Raw genomic sequence first — 17,504 nt, 5'->3', positions numbered from 1 at the left:
TAGTTTAAAATTAGAAGTAAGCTAATGACCTTGTAGATTAACGGTTGATTTTGCACCCTTTTGATTAATACAGTGATATGGGCTGACTTCCAAGGAGAGAGATGGTGGCCTAGGGCAAACGATAGAGGAAACAAAGCAGAAAGAAAATAATCAAGATGCCGATTGATGGTTTTCAGAAATGTGGGCATTGATGCTGGCTGGCCTCATCATAGCATTGGAGTCTAGATTTGGCAGAAACTTTCCCACCTTCTCAGGTGAGAAAGACACGGTGTCCAAGAGCAGTTGTGCAAAAGATAAGGTAGGAGGAGCAGGGGTGAGCATCACCTGCATGAGATTTGGAAGCAAACCCAGAGTTGAGATATTCAAACTTTTCACAAGCAGAGTCAGTTGTGGTGCCATGTGAGATAAGGGAAGATATAGGGGGGGGATCATACACCAGAGTCAGACTTCACAAGGTGTCACCATGACTTTAAGAAAGGAGACAGATTCAAGAGTTCAGTCTTGAGGTTGGCACATGTCGTTTTCTTACTTTCCTTAGAATGGATACATGTTTTGTTTGGGCTTTGTGGAATGACATGAGATTGCATTTGGTCGGAATGGCCTTCATCAAGAGAAAGCATGTTGCTTGATTCCATGTACCAGTGGTGAAGGGATGCAGACGACAGCTGCAGCTAGCTCTCTGACACCAGCAAGAGAGATCTGCACTCTCACCAGAACAGTCAGATTAATCAAGGGGAGCAGAGGAAGAAGAGGAGACCTTCAAATGAAAGTTGGTCATTACCAAGTCTGGAAGAGAGGTTGTGCCAGGTCCATTACCAGGTATGGAAGAGAATTGGCAGAAATCTGGGTTGTAACGTTCACAAATTGGGGTACCTGCGATTGATTGAAGAGGTACCTGCCAACCAATTGGCATTGTGACAGTTGAAATTGGCACATATGAAGAAGAAAGACTTAGTATGGGTGGTTTTAAGTTGGTCTATGTTGGGAGACAGCAAGAGATATATGTAAATGGAGTCATCACCGGTTCGGAAGATGGAGCAGCACACAGACAAACAAAAGTGGCTTGGGAAGGGGAAATGGAAGTCAGAGGTATTCCTGGTGATTTTGAGGGCTTAGAGCAGAACATCGACAGTGATAAATGGAGTTCCCGATGTAAACTGCAACTTCACCACCAGGACAGAATCAGGTCTAACAATATGAAGGAGACAATATTCGTGGAGAGACAGAAAAATCATGGGTATTCTGTGGTGATTCTATAATTTAAGCAGATAATTTTAGGTTTAGCAGGAGCAGCCTGGATTGGGAGATTTGTCAGAATGGATCAAAGGTCTCAGAGTTTGGAGGTCGATACAGTTGGTGATGGGGGAGAATGGGGACTTGGGAGGGTGGACGAAAGTGGGAATGGTGCGAGGGCGTGGAGAGTTTCGAGAGAGTGTGTGGAGGGCATGACCAAATGTTGACAGGGTGGGAACGGGGATGTGGAGAAGGATTGGGGGAGAGGTGGCAAGGAAACACAGAGCAGGAGTGGGGGCGGGGGCACGGGATCAGGATGACAATGGGCAGGGGGACATGGGTATATCAGCAAAGACACAGAGTTTTGGTAGGGCGACTCAGGTGTGCAGAAGATGATGTGGGAGAGGGTATTGACATGAAAAGGTTATCCACTGTGATCCCACTCTCACTTCAAAACAAATTTGTATTCAGGATCCCAAGAAGAGCACTTGACTAACAATGACATCATGACCAGGATAGAGATAGAGTGACTAAAGTCACAAAAGAAAGAGTGCTTTATAAACGCGACAGGAAATGGGGCAGCCCAGGTTTGCGAGCAATTCAGGAATGAAACAGAAAGGAAGGGAAGAGGAAGAGGTATCGGATAAATGCATTTGGAAATAAGAGTAGGGAATGATTAAGCATTTTAAATCGTCATTTAAAAGATTAAAGTTGAGAGTGCGAGTTGAGCAGGGTGGCTATTGAAAGAGAGTTCCTGGAATGACACACGTGGGAGAGATTTCTTGAAAAAGATTGCTGAAATTACAAGTCCTGGACCCATCAATAAACGCCAGAGTAGAACTAGCCAGCAATGGAGTGTACACAAACTTGGTTCAACCAGAAAATTAAATTCAAATAAGCCAATATATTGGTTCTTGGTTGGAAAGAAAATCAAAGTTCAGTCTTCAGCAGGAAAAACCATTGCCAATAGTTTTTTTGGGACATTAATGGTTTATGTGACCCATTGCATAATTGCATCATGATATGTTTGACTACTGATATTGAATGCAGGTCATATCCACCATTTTGGTTTTCTTTCCATTGAACGCCACTGGCAGACCAAGTGATGATGACATTTTGTCATTGAAAACATGCCCGATATAAACTTCTGCATACCATCCTGTCTTTAAACAACCAGAACTCCCATACTTGCTGAGGATTTATCAGTTGTTGCCTTTGAGCACAGTAGGAGTGATTCATCAATCTGTGTATTGTCCCTTGGGTGGATGTTAAACTGGGAGTCTTTGACATGCACCAACTAACGGCATGAGTTGGTGGACGTTAAAGATCCCATGGTGTCTTTCGTGAAGAGTAAGCGGGCTATTGCCAGAACCCTGACCAAATGCCAAATTACTGTTCTAACCTAAAAGAGGCACTGCATAAATTCACAGCTGCTCCCCCATAACATGATTTCATGTGCAGACACTTGCTGCATATGAAAGAATGAGTAGTTCAGATTTTCACCAATGCTAAAAAGTTTCCAAAGTTTCACCCAATTTCCAAAGTTTCCAAAGAAACCAAAAAGTTTCACCCAATCACCATCAAACCTTTTGTCCGCCCCATCCTTCCCTTTCTCCGAGCTATTCTGAAATCTCTGACACACCTTCAACAGCTCTCCCTATCTCTTCCACCTCTTCCACATCTTACCCTACCCCTCCTCCCCCCTGTTCTGTATCTGATGCTCCCCCTTCCTCTTCATTAACGGTATGGACCTCAAACATCCGGGGCCTTCGTTCAAACTTAACTGATCTCTCCATACAGGTTGCTTCTGTCAAACCAGACGTGATCTGCTTAACAGAAACTTTCCTCCTTTATGATGTCTCTGATTCCTTGGTATCTCTCCCAGGTTACTCCCTCCTCCGGTATGATAGACCTGAGCCTCGTCCTGGAGGCGGGGTTGCTATCTTTATCAAAAACTCTCTTCCTCACTCGCCCTGCACTGCACTCTCTCCACCTCACCCCCAGGAATACCTCTGGCTACGGCTTCCCCTTCGCTCCCACCTCTTGTTCATATGTGTGTTGTACCGTCCACCAAACAGTGATGACTCCATCTACATCTCGCTGTCTGATGATATGGACCAACTTCTATCTACTCATCCCAACTCTCTCTTCCTCATATGTGGTGATTTCAATTGTCACCATGCCAGTTGGCTGGGTGTGGGTACCTCTCTCACCAGCCATGGCTCTTCAGCAAAGGACTTCTGCGACTCACTGGGACTGACACAATCTGTCAATTTCCCGACCCGGATCTCAGTCAACGGAACATCTTCTCTTCTGGACTTGGTTATGACTAACTTCCCTGAAAATGTCTGCTGCTCTTCTTCTGCTCCGATCGGATCATCTGATCATGTCCTTGTTAAAGTGGACATCTCTCTGACCATCCTCAGGGAGCCTGCTCAGCGTCGAGGAGTCTGGCATTTCACTCAGGCCAACTGGCACGGTCTTCAAGCAGCCATCAATCATCTGGACTGGTCTCCCATCTCTACCACCTCTGACATCAACTCATCCTGGGAATTCTTCCAAAGTAAATTGCTCTCTCTCATGCACAGATTTATCCCATCTCGTCTTCAGTTGTCATACCCTTCCTCCCGTCCATGGTACACGGAATCTTGTGGTGAGGCTGTTGCCCAGAAACAACTTGCCTTCGTCTCCTGGAAAGCAAATCCAACGGAAGGAAATCTCATTTCCTTTCACAAAGCCCGAAACAAGTGTGTGTCCACCCTCAGGAGAGCCAGGAAACAATATCTCTCCGTTCTCAAGACCGAACTCTCTTATCTGTCTCCCTCTTCCAAATCCTGGTGGCGTCTGGTCAAATCCGTTTCTGGTGTTTGTTCCCCCTCCATCCCCTCCCTTACCTCAAACGGCTACACAGCTGACTCCGCACGTGAAAAAGCTGAATGCCTCAACTCTGTGTTTGCCTCTAAATCTTGTGTCCCAAACCCATCCCTCTCTGTACCCACCATACCCAGTCGTACCCTGCTGCTCCTGGACTCCGTGTCCTTTCCTCCTGACAAGGTGGAAAAGTTTCTGTCAACCCTCGACTCTGATTCTGCAACTGGACCCGACGGCATCAGCCCACGGGTCCTAAAATCCTGCTCTGCTGCTCTATCTCACCCTCTCTCTGTTCTCTTCACCCTCTCTTTTGCTCAAGGTCAACTGCCATCTGCTTGGAAATCAGCCAACATCACCGCTTTGCACAAAAAAGGTGCAAAAACAGATCCTAGCAACTACAGACCAATCAGCCTTCTCCCAATTATCAGCAAAGTCATGGAATCCATCATTGCTTCGGATATGAAATCTTTCCTCTTCTCCAATGGCTTGATCTCTGATCATCAATTTGGTTTCAGACCAGGTCACTCTACTCTGGACATGCTGCTTCTGCTGTCTCAACAATGGATGGAGGTCCTCAATGCCAAACAGGAAATTAGAGCTGTCTCCCTCGACATATCACGTGCCTTCGACACGGTCTGGCACCCCGCTCTGCTCACCAAACTCTCCTCCTTTGGTATCCATGGAAATCTCCACGCATGGCTGGCGGACTTCCTCTCTAGTCGTCGTCAACGTGTGGCCCTGAATGGGTTTCTCTCATCTCCTCTTCCTGTTCAGGCTGGAGTTCCCCAAGGCAGTGTTCTGGGCCCCGTGCTTTTTCTGGTCTTCATCAATGATCTCTCTGACTCTCTCGAAAATCCTCTCTATCTCTTTGCTGATGACTCCACTCTCTGCCGCTCCATTCCTCTTCCCTCAGATCGGCAGTCTGCTGCCTCCTCACTCTCTGAAGACCTGGACAAAATCACAGACTGGTCAAACAAGTGGAACATGTCTTTCAATCCTGACAAATCTCACACTCTTACTATGTCTCTCCGAAAAGATCGACTGGACAACCCTCCCATCTACTTTCTCAACAATCCTCTCCAAGAAGTTCTGTCGCTCAAGATTTTGGGTCTCACTATCTGCCATGATCTTTCTTGGGAAAACCACATTTCCAAGCTGGCCTCCAAAGCCAGTCGCCGACTGGGCATCCTCCGTCGTGCGAAGTCCTTCCTCGGCACAGCTGAGCTCCTCACCACATACAAGGCTTTCATCCGCAGCTCAATGGAATACTGTTCTCCCCTATGGGCCGGTGCTCCTGCCTCACACCTAGCTCGGCTTCACGCTGTTGAAACCAAAGCTTTCAGAATTATTGGAATCTCCCGCGATGAAGCTATCTCTGAGGGCCTTTCACTCTCTCACCGCAGGCAGGTAGGTGGTCTTTCTGTCTTCTACCGACTCCTCTCCGGCCTTGCACCCCCAGCTCTCTCTGTGCTCTGTCCCCCAAATATTCCTACAGGTCGCACAAGATCTGCCAGCAACCCTCTGATGGTTAAACTGCCGAAATCTCGGCTCTCTGCTCACCTTCACTCTTTCATTCCTCTTTTCTCCCGCGTCTGGAACAAACTCCCTCACTCCCTTCAATCCCACTCCTCCCTCCAGGTCTTTAAAACAGCTGTTCACCACCATCTCTTATCTTCCCCCATCCAAAACCTTGATCTTTTCTACCCCCGCTAATTCACCCCAGATCCACCTTGTTTGAAATTCCAACTTCTTTCCTGGAAGTCCTGGCAGTGTCCATATGTTTTATACCTCTCCCACCGCCCCCTTCCCATGCCCCCCCTCACCAAAGCCCTCGCCCTCTCTCAGATCTCTCGATGTCTCCATGTCTCTCGGTCCCTGCTCTCAAATGTTGTGTTTGTGTCCTTCCCCCTCTCTCACGAACTTGTCTACCGCTCCCGATGTTATATGTTTTATGTGTCGGTTTGTCTTTCTGTGTGATTAATGTTCGCTCTTTCACGAGCCTCGATCTTGTATACAAAAAAAAAAAAAAAAAAAAAAAAAAAAAAGTGGAGGTTAAGGAGGTACCGGATTTGAAATGAAACTATGTGAACTAAGTCAAAATAGGCAAATATGTCAAATGAGATCACTGTCAAGCGAAGTCCGACAATATTTTGCAAAACTGAAATGTTTTTTTTTCATGGCCTCCTCTGTTTTCTGCCTGCGGAAACTAACACACTGAACCATGGAGTCCGAGCTATTGAATATTGGCCACAAAGCATGTGGAAGCTTGCGCCACTGGTGATTAAAAGCACGCTTGATGATTTGTGACACTTCAGTTCAGTTACATCAAACTTGAGTGTTATAAAAGCTTACCTTGACACTTTCGTCCAGCATCCAAAAGGCTGAGCTTTTCTGCATGGTCACCATGCACATAAATAACAGAATAGCTGTTGGTAATGTGACCTATATTTCTGGTATTCGCAACTTGGCAATCGATACTCGCCACTTCTGCTTTTTAAGTGCGTTTAATCACCACCGTCACAATCATCTAGGGCAGGGGTTCTTAACCTTTTTCCCTACTTGCACCCCTTGCAAAGCACCAAGTAGTTCTCGCACCCCTGTCCCCACTGTCATGAAAGAATAAAAAAATTATCATGGCTATCAATAACAGATTCATCATGGTTTTAAATTTATTTATATTGTTGTGGTTTTGGAATAAAGGTCAATTCCCCCTCGTAGGTAGACGCACCACAACATGAAGCCTCGCGATAGTTCAGTTATTTCTTAGTGAATGTAAGCGTAGTCCATTCCTGTGTTTAGTTTTGCGTTGAGTAGGCCAGTGAGCTTAGGTGTTCTTTTGGTGCTGAAATGCCACGCGGCAGGCATGAACAAGTCTACCGAGGCCGAAGGGAGGCGCGGCAGGAGGAGTGGCCGGTAAGAACGAGCCACCAATCAGGGCTCGAGGGGAGTGGCTAACCATGATGACCAGAGGCGGGCTTTGGAACATTCGAGTCGGGCCGGGGCGGAGCCATAAAACCCTGCTCCGAGCCCCCCCCCCCCCCCCCCCCACCTCAGTTCCGAGATGAGTACAGTTTCCGGTGAGTTCCGAGTTGAGAAAGAAGGAGTTGAGTTGGCAGTTGAGTTGAGTAAGAGAAGTTCTCGGTCAGAGTCGTGTGCAAGTTACAGTTCCCTGTGAGACGATTTACAGTTCCCCGTGAGAGTGAGTTGGGTTGAGCTTGAGAACGCGAGTGGAGCTGCCGAACGAGCGAATTAAATTGCCTATTGTACACGAACTTTCCCCGTGCCCTGCGCTCTGCGCTGTATTAATCGCGCGCTCGAGAGGACGACCCGCGCCGGGCCACAGACGCGCGATTACCTCCTGCCTGCCTTCGCCTGATACGTGCCGTGAACATCGGAGAGGCACGCCGGGCGAGCTGCCCCCCGGAGCGACCGGTGGCGAAGCGCGCTTGGCGCGCGAACATTCTTCTCTTCTTCCCCCCGTGTGAGTGAGTGGGCCCGTGTCTGGGCTTAAGTAAGATTGATTAAGCTCTGCTCTGTGTCCCCTTTCCTCCTTCATTCTGAAACATTGTACATTGTAAATAAATTGTGTTCTTACTCTGATTTGACCGTCCTGTCCCTTCCATCCATTGGCTTCGCATGGTACGAATAAAACTGCTCGAATCGGGTTCCAATAAAAGTAACAGCACGAGTCACGTCGTACGCATACCACTCGGGCGTACTCGATTAAGCGTGGCTTGTGCGAGGTCCGATCCCCACTTTCGTGGCGGCGTGGGTTAAGGGTACGTGCGAATTTGTCCCGATACCCTTTTTCACGTTTGCCCGGAAGTGGCGATTCGGCCTCGCGGACCCGAAGACCCACGGGGAAAAAAGAGGTTTAATCCCCCCCTCCCCTTTGTAACGGGAACGGGCTTCGGTAGATCCGCAACAATATTTTACAAATTTACATATTTGGCAACTAAATGATTCATTACAATACCAAGGTAACTTCAAATTAGTAAATATTTTTTTCCCATTTGCTAGTACTTTGCATGGTGTGTTGCAAGAAATTGTGCTTGTGCACCAAGCTCAGTGACTTCGTTGCTGTTGGTTGTTCTCTATGATGGTATGGAACCTCGGCGTCTTGGAGCTGAGTGCTATTCGCATGTCGTGCTGAGCATCCAACCGATTTCTGCACTTGGTTTTGATATGAAGCAGACACGAAAATCCAGTTTCACACAGATACGTGGTCGCAAAAGGCACTAGCACAGCGAGAGCCTTCCTAGTAAGTACGGGAAATGTTTCCAGCTGAGACGCCCAAAAGTGCTCCAGATGACCCTCGGTGAACTCCATTTGGATTCCATGGTTGCTTCTCAAATCGATGAGATCTTCTTTGACGTCACTGTCATCATCAATATCCTCCAAATTTATCCAGAAAGGGTGCCTGATCCAGTTATCACACGCTTGCAGCTCTGCACACAAGAAGTAACCATGGAATGAAGTTTGCAGCATTTGAATATGTTCAATAATAGTTAAAACAAAGCCAGGTTGCAAGGAAGCATCCTCAGTGACTGTTCCTTCAAGGGATGGAAAATTCACCAAATTTACCTTCGTTACACGCCTAATCCATAAAACAAGTTTTTCTTTGAATGCAACCAGCTTCTCGCTTGCAGTCACCATGGTGTAGCCTAGTCAAAAAATCTGAAAATGTGCCTTTATAGAATGATTGAGGCATTTTTGAGTAAAAGCAAGCAAACCACTTTTTCTGGGGTAGTTTTTCATGCTGAATATGAATATGTTGTTTGCCAAGCCCAAAAATGCGTAATTAGGTCACTAATCAAGGTCAAAGGTCAATGAGTGCAAAATTCAAAATTTTTGAAAAAATGCTTTATTTTACATCCCCTATCTGTACATTTCAATTATTTTACAATATTTTGCCTAGTAAGGTTGCTAAAGCTTTTCAAAATCTTATTTTTAAAGGAAAACGTGAGGACACATCTATGCTCATTTGCCTTTATCTCTGTAAGGGGCGACAATTAGTTTTTGCGTAATTTGCTTGCAGTTTAACCTCTAAATGCACAATGGGGCAGAGTTTTTATGCTCCTATTGATGGTCTAGAGATAGATTTTATAAAGACAGAATCTAAATGTCACCGGTAAACAACATAGGTCAAAGGTCAATGAGTGCGAAAGTCTTGCAATGACGTAACAGTTACTTGCACTTGAAACCATCCCTTTCACTCAACAGTGAAAGTGGCTTCATCTTTCTGACCCCAATGCATTTGCCATGTTTGTCAAATCATTTCCATTCAGACAGAGCAGGGTGTTCTTCAATAGACCCTTAATGATGAAGAATGAATCTAATAGCCTAGCATAAGCCATCTAGTTCGTACCCTAGGCATCAGGCATTAAACATTTCAGGAGTACAGGTAAGGGTCTTTTTAAGATTGTTAAAAAATGAAATATAAAATCAAATGAAAGTAAAGGAATGCATTCTTCTTTGGTGAGATACATGTACATACAAATGTGTAATGTATGCTTGACATCTCACATCATAGGCAGGCCTACATACATGTACATTTACCTAACAGTAGCAAAAAGACAGGCAGGGCATGGGCATTGACGATGAGTGCCTAATGCATCTACCACTAATGAATTAGTGATATCGGTTAGATGTTTTGTCTTGAAGAAGCTTTACTTTGTGTCTTTGAGAATAAGATTAAAACCCGGGCCAACACTGCCTGCGCTTATTCGATCATTTAAGGGCTGTTGCAGTATATCATACAACGTTGTAGTTTTCATGGTCAGAACATGCGTGCCTGGTGCTTAGTTTGGTTTCTGTTTCTCCCCTCAGGCCAACCATGGAACCTATTGCCAGCCTCAAGCGACAGCGTGAGGATGTGTCGTTTGAACTTTGTATCATTTGTCAGGGAACTAGCCAGGTCAAAGATACGATTTTCAACCAGACAAACCAGGGTATTGCTGCCATCAGAGAGGCGACCGAGCTCCGATGCAAACTTAGACACTATGAATTTCGATCAGCCGTGGACAGGCTTTCGACTCTCTTTGCAGAGCCTCCAGAAAGTCTCCCCAAACTTAAATGGCATAAGCTATGTTACTCTGCATACACACACAAGGGGAAAATAAATGCTAAGCTAGCCAAGGAACAATCGAAAAACGAAAAAGATCCTGAAAGAAAGAGTGTTTCGGCTGAAGCATGTCCGTTTTTACGCAGTAGTACTACTAAGATGAACTGGACATTGTGTATGTTCTGCCAGAACTTTGACAAGAAGCAGAAGACAAGTCGTGTCACAACCTTCAAAATGAGTAATGAAATTACGGAAAAAGCTAAATTTGTACATAACATCTTAGTCCGTACTGCAAATGAGAATGATTTAATCTCAGCTGAGGCATGTTACCATGTTAACTGTCTTAGTAAATTCTTTAGGGATGTCAAAAGGGCGGAAACTGAAAGCAAATCAGCAGACATGGCGATATCATGGTTGTGTCAAGAGCTGCGTCACTCTGCTGAGAAAGGGCACGTATTTGAACTATCTGCAGTGTTCGAGAGGTACAAAGAGTTAGCCAGTGAGTGCGACGGCACAATTCCTACATCGTATCTTAGTAGACTGGGGACTTTTAAAGAAACTTTGTCGAATTGCATTGGGGACATTTATGAATTTCTTGTGCTAAGAAATTTGGCGCCTTCAGAGAAACAAACTTTGCTTCTTCCACGCCATTTCAGTCACATACCTCTTTCAGAAATGGTGTGCGGTCAGAACAGTGCAGACTATATTCCCATATTTAGACAACAGGATGATCATTTTCTGTCTTTAGTGCACGTTGCTCTGCAACTCCGCAGTGATATCATGTCACAATGTCACATCCTGCATTCGAAGGTTGCGATGTAAGCGAAAAAGCAGAGTTGGCAAGTGTACCACCATCTGTACTCATGTTTGTGAATATCTTGCTTGGAGGCCAAAGTAGTGTCGATGCTGAGTTTGACGAAAGTGAGATGTCTGAAACTGGTTGGGTGAAGAAGACAAGGGTCCTTAGCATTGGACAAGACATGGTCTATGGTGTATGTGGAGACAAGAAGGCACCGCCTAAACACGTTGGAATGGGTATGACGCTGCACCAGTCAACTCGATCAAAGAAATTAGTTGAGCTATTCCATAATGCTGGGCACATAATCAGCTATAACCGGGTTCTTAGGTATGACACTGCCATGGCTGAAAACACTCTGAAAGCGCTTGATCAAGAAACTGGGGCAGTTGTTACCAGCAACCTGGTTTCGGGACGATTTGTGCATTTTTCTGGCGACAATATTGACATCAATGACTCTACCCTAGATGGCAAAAATACATTTCACGCTACTCAGTTAGCTGCCTGGCAGAGGGGGCCATCTGCTGAAAGCGGTCTTGGAGACATCAAACCATCCAATACGTCAACGTTGGATATACCAACAGCAGTTGAAAAGATCCATGAGGTATACATCAACAAGGATACCCTCATTCCCGAGTTTGGTGAGGTTGAAACAGGATGGTTTCTTAGGGAGAAAGATACTGGCAGTGCTCTTCAAGACAGTGAACATCGGGACATGGCATTCTTAGCATCTCGCCAAGGAGAAAGCGAAAGATATTCCTGGACCACGTTCAACCAGTTGCACAGCACTAAGGAGGAACCACCCAAAACTACCATTGGCTATATGCCAATCATACTAGCCCCAGCTCATGAACATTCCACTTTGAACACCATGGTGCGCAGGGCACTACATGTCGCAAGGGCCCTGAATAACCGCTACGCTGTGATAACAGTTGATCAGGGGTTGTATCCCCAACTGATGGAGCTGAAATGGTCAGTGCCCGACTTCAGAGATACCCTAATTCCAAGACTAGGTGGGTTACATATCACTATGAATTTTTTGAAAGTGCTAGGGCAACATACAGAAGATTCTGGTATACATGAGCTGTGGGTTGAAAGTGGTTTACTTGGGCCAAATTCGGCTGACAAGGTTAAAGACGGAAAATCTTACGCAAAAGCAATGAGGGCACACAAATTAACTTGATAGCAGATACCAGAATGATTGTACACTGCCTTCATGCCGATGCACCAAACTTTGTGGTCGCAGCGCGTGACACAGATGTGTTGGTGCTGTTGCTTGCCAACTTCAGTAAAATGTCTTGCGTAAAACTTTGGATGAGAGCAGGAACAATTAAGAAACGGAAGTATGTTCCTGTGCATGACATAAAGTCGGAACTTGGACTTGCTGATCATGTCTATGAGACTTTACCAGCATTTAATGCGTTGACAGGATGCGATACGGTTTCATTTTTCTCAGGACACTCAAAGAAAACAGAATGGGATATCTTCCTTGAACACAACAGTCTGCTTCAAGATCTTGGCAAGTTTCCGACACCATCAAAGAAGGTCACAGAAGATGCTGAAAAGTTCATTTGCCATATCTACAAGGAACCATCTGAGAACTGTAATCAAGCCCGCATTAAACTGTTCAACAAATGCCATGCAACGGAGACCCTACCTCCATCTAGTGATGCAGCAAAGTTCCACATAGAGCGTGCAAACTACCAAAGTTTCATTTGGAGAGAGGCCAGTAATCCAATGACAGATCTGCCACCGCCGACTGATTGTGGATGGAAACTCGTTGATGACAAGTTGTCACCGGTTCTTACAACTTTACCGTCAATTCCAAAGGGATGCCGAGAACTTACTCAGTGTGGTTGCAAGAAAGGTTGCAGTTCTGATAGTTGCTCTTGTCGGAAGTGGGGGAAACAGTTCTGCACTGAGGCCTGCAAGTGCAATGCCAGTGAAACACCATGTCGAAACAGGCCAAAGTAGGGGGGGGGGGGGGGTCAGAGCTTACACAGTTAAGCTAATTGGCATTCCCCTGGATGGCTCCTCCTTCCAGCCAATCAGTCTGACAGACTGCAATTGATTCAGGATTAATTAGGAATACATGTGATAATGATCAACTGCCTGCACTCCAAACATGTTTGCCATGAAGTGCATTTTGCGCCTTGTGCCATGTAAGTGCACTTTGCGCCTTGTGACCGTTAGCCTTAATTAAGTGGCTAATTAGTCAAATATTGACATTTAGTGTAGAAAACAATCTTGCTATTATATAGGACTCAGGTAAACCACTTCACTGATGGTATTTAAGGCAACAATTCAAGTGAATTAAAACAGTATGTCAAAAAACGAAAAGTTGCTTCATTACGGATATATTCACAAAAATCAGATTTTTTCCCATCACAATTCCCTTTACTTTCATAATTGTGAAAAGCTGTAGTAACCTTACCAGACAAAATACTGTAAAATAATTGAAATGTACAGATAGGTGATGTAAAATAAAACATTTTTTCAAAAATTTTGAATTTTGCACTCATTGACCTTTGACCTTGATTAGTGACCTAATTACGCATTTTTGGGCTTGGCAAACAACAGATTCGTATTCAGCACGAAAAACTACCCCAGAAAAAGTGGTTTGCTTGCTTTTACTCAAAAATGCCTCATGAATTCACGTTTCCCAGAAATTTGACTAGTCTAGTGAGCCCCTTTCCCTGCAGAGAGCGATTGAGCTCATTGAGTGCTGTGAACACATCAGCCAAATAGGCAAGCATCTGAACAAACTCAGGAGAATCAAAATATTCAGCTATGTCTTGTCGCTGTTCATGGAGAAACTGCTGAATTTCCTCCGGCAATTCAAACACACGGGATAATACACGACCACGTGATAACCATCTCACTTCTGTGTGATACAAAAGCACAGTATGTTCTTGACCCATTTCTTCGCAAAACAACTGAAACAGTCGATGATTTAAAGCTCGACCATGAATCATGTTCACTATTTTCACACAAACATCCAAAGTCTTCCTCAGGTTTGGAGGCAATGCTTTTGCTACAAGTGCATGCCGGTGAAGAAAGCAGTGGATGATCTTCACGTCTGGAATTTCTTTTCTGATTAGTGTAGCAAAGCCTGAACGGTTGCCCAACATGACTGGTGCTCCATCAGTACATATCGAACCAATCATGTTGAGATTGAGTTGGTGTTTTGTGAAGAATTCTTTTATCATATTGAACACATCTACAGCTTGCGTAGTTGCTTTCAGTGACTGACAGAAGAGAAAATTTTCTTCAACTTCTTTGTCCTTGACGTACCGAACCACTACCAGTAGCTGACAGCAGTTTGACACATCTGTTGTTTCATCCACTTGGAGGCTAATCTTCACTGGACACGCCTTAATATCTGCGACAATCTGTTCCAGAATATCTTGACTCATGTTGATGATTCGGTTATGTATCACATCATTTCATAAAGGTACTTGTTGCAGTTTTTTTTTCTGCCTCCTTGCCGAGAATAATCTTTGCCATTTCAAGGGCCCGCGGCTTTATCAGTTCCTCGCCAATTGTATGAGGTTTCTTTGACTTAGCAACCTGGTATGCAACTTGATAAGAGGCAAGCAACATAGGTTTCTCTGTTGGTGAAAATCCATACATTGGCAAAGTGCAGGCATGATCAAACCTAGTTCCTTTGGCTTTTAATGTTGCGATGTCGTTCCCTGCATCCCTGCCGCCATGTTTGCTCTGGAAATGTTCATTGAGCTTTGATGGTTTCAAATTTGAGTTTGAGAACATGACGCTGCACAGGAAGCACTGTGGGCGTTGTGTACCATCCTCCGCAATACACGTGAAGCCATATTGAACATAGTCATCGTTCCACCTTCGTTTTTTGGACATCCTGAAGACTAACCTAGAAAAAAAAAAAAAAACGATGTGGCATTAATATTGACTCCTAGCAGAAGTACCCGGCATTGCCGGGTCGGGGTGGGGGGGGGGGGGGAGGCAGGAGAGGAAGGGGTTCAGATATATGCTGGTGGGTGAATGTGGCTCACGTTTCTGAGGTAAGTGTGATGCCGATCAGGAAGACGAAGAAGCCGTACTACCAAATTCGTACACTTCTGGAACTCAAAAAAAACGATCTTTTTTTTCTTCAAAACGTTCTCTTTTTTGGCCTAAAACACTCCCAGGCACTCACTGATGAACCTCTGAAAGTTTGACGAAGATCCGTTCAGCCATCTCTGAGAAAAATGGCGACACAGACACACACACAGACAGACATCTCCCTTATATAGTAGATAATAATTAATTAATAATAATAATAATAATCTATAAATTATATATATACGATAATATAATTATTATTATATAATTAATAATACAATAATTAATTAATATTGGGATATTAAAACCAAGAAACGGTGTATAGCCAAACCAAGTTTAGGCCGAGAAAAATATATTTCCGCTCTCTGGTCAGCGCGCGCATCGATTTTGACCCTGCGCATCAACAATTTTTTTTTTTTTCCAACAGTAACCTACCGACAACAGCGCGCGTCTGTTGTTGCCGTGCCAGCGCGCTATCTCGGGAAATACGGGTCTGTGAGGGTCGCCATTGGTATCGACGTTCGCGCACGGTTCTCCCCTACAAAACTCCGTTTAGTTTGTCCAAATCCAACCATTCCAAAGATATGAGTAGTTTTGTGTGTCGTGACGTCATGAATCCAATCGGCTGGATATTGTCATTTATTGAAACGAAGACGTTCTTTGTCGGGTTCGTGTGAAGCAACCAGAAGACCGAGAGAGCTGCGGGTGGTCTCGTTAGTTAGGCCTGGATCCTATCTCGTTTGTCATGAAGTTGTAAGTGTCTGTGATAATCTGGTGGACTGGGAGAAGAGATTGTGGGAGACCGTCGGCCTGTTAGACCACTTGCACATGCGCAGTGTTGACGCGATCGACGCATTGAAATGTTTGACGGTACGGCAAGACGATCTCGAGAACGAAATGGCAGTCTATCATATGCTTGAAGAACTTAATGATTTTCAGAATAAATACATTTTAAAATAACTTAAGCTTGTGTTCATTATTTACAAAATGGCCTACCAAAGACATTGGCTGTCTTTAATTTCTCTCTGGACGGCGCCACGGCAGATGAAGAGGACCGCAAGGCATGAGGACACAAAAAACACATCTATATGTGCAATCCATGTTTTCAAAAAAAAAGAAAGAAAAAAAATGCATCGCCGCATCAATTCTGGAACTTTGGTCTGACCAGAGACCAGCAATATATTTTTTTCGGCCTTACATACAGTCACGTGAAAAAGTAAGTACACCCCATGTAAAGTTTTGACTTTTTCAACATATTTCAACATACAGCTATTTGATCGTCATTTCAACAATATTGATAGATAAAGGTGATATAATATAACAAATATCATGAAACATTTACATTTTGTAGTCCATTGTATAATTTAAATAAACATAAATGCAAATTTCGCATGTGGAAAAAGTAAGAACACCCCATGAAGTGTTATTTAAATCTTTTTAACATATGTGGACATATCAATATTTGATCTTCATTTAAACAGTATCTATAGATAAAGGTGATCTAATTGAACAAAAAACAATGAAAAATTGACTTTGCAATAATTTATTTAACTAAAAATTGTTGCACAGCATGCACAATTGCATGCACAGCTCGTTTCAAATCCCCCCACAACATCTCGATGGGATTTAGATCCGGGCTTTGACTTGGCCATTCCAGAACCCTCCATTTCTTTCTTTTCAGCAATTCCTTGGTGGATTTACTGGTATGTTTGGGGTCATTGTCATGTTGCAAGGTCCACCTTCGGTTGAGCTTCAACTTTTCGACAGATGGCCTCACATTACCCTCAAGCACCCTCTGGTACAATGAAGAATTCATAGTGGATTCTATGATGGTGAGCTGTCCAGGCCCTGATGCAGCAAAGCTGCCCCAAACCATAATATTCCCACCACCATGCTTTACAGTTGGTATCAGGTTCTTGTGGTCAAATGCTTTCTTTGGTTTTCGCCAAACATGTCTTCTGGTACTGTGGCCAAATAGCTCTATATTTGACTCATCTGTCCAGAGCACATTGTTCCAGAAGTGCTGGTCTTTGCCTCTGTGTTCATTGGCAAACTTTAGTCTTGCCCTGATGTTCTTTCTGGACAGCAAAGGTTTCCTCCTGGCACACCTCCCATGTAGATCAAATTTGTGCAGCCTCTTTCTAATGGTAGACTCGTGCACTTTGACATCAACAGTGGCAAGAGCTACCTGTACGTCCCGTGGTGACATTCTGGGGTTCTTCGAGACTTATTTCAGCATCTTGTGGTCTGCTCTCAGGCTGAACTTGCTGGGGTGGCCTGGCCTGAACAAGTTGGCAGTTGTTTGGAATCTTCTCCACTTGTAGATGATCTTTCCAGACAGTCGAATGATTGATTTCAAATTGTTTGGAGATCTTTTAAAATCCCTTCCCAGACTCGTAGGCATCTATAACCTTCTTTCTGAAGGCCTCAGAGAGCTCTTTTGATCTAGGCATGGTGACACCG

General features: G+C 44.5%; 1 protein-coding gene across 1 annotated transcript; it reads right to left on the bottom strand.

Annotated features, from left to right (window-relative positions):
- Nucleotides 1–8,169: 8,169 nt before the first annotated feature.
- On the bottom strand, nt 8,170–14,380 carry LOC137414552 (protein FAM200C-like). Its single transcript, XM_078773745.1, has 3 exons — nt 13,622–14,380; nt 12,158–12,272; nt 8,170–8,552 (listed from the first exon to the last, which is right to left on the bottom strand). Exons 1-3 carry the CDS (start codon nt 14,378–14,380, stop codon nt 8,170–8,172), a joined length of 1,257 nt encoding a protein of 418 aa, XP_078629871.1.
- Between the last annotated feature and the right edge of the window lie 3,124 nt (nt 14,381–17,504).

Source organism: Myxine glutinosa, chromosome 1 (assembly GCF_964187855.1).
Source record: "Myxine glutinosa chromosome 1, kmMyxGlut1.1, whole genome shotgun sequence".
NCBI classification, from domain to species: Eukaryota; Metazoa; Chordata; class Myxini; order Myxiniformes; family Myxinidae; genus Myxine; species Myxine glutinosa.
Note: the sequence above shows the minus strand (reverse complement) of the source record. Positions and strands in the feature narration are given on the sequence as shown.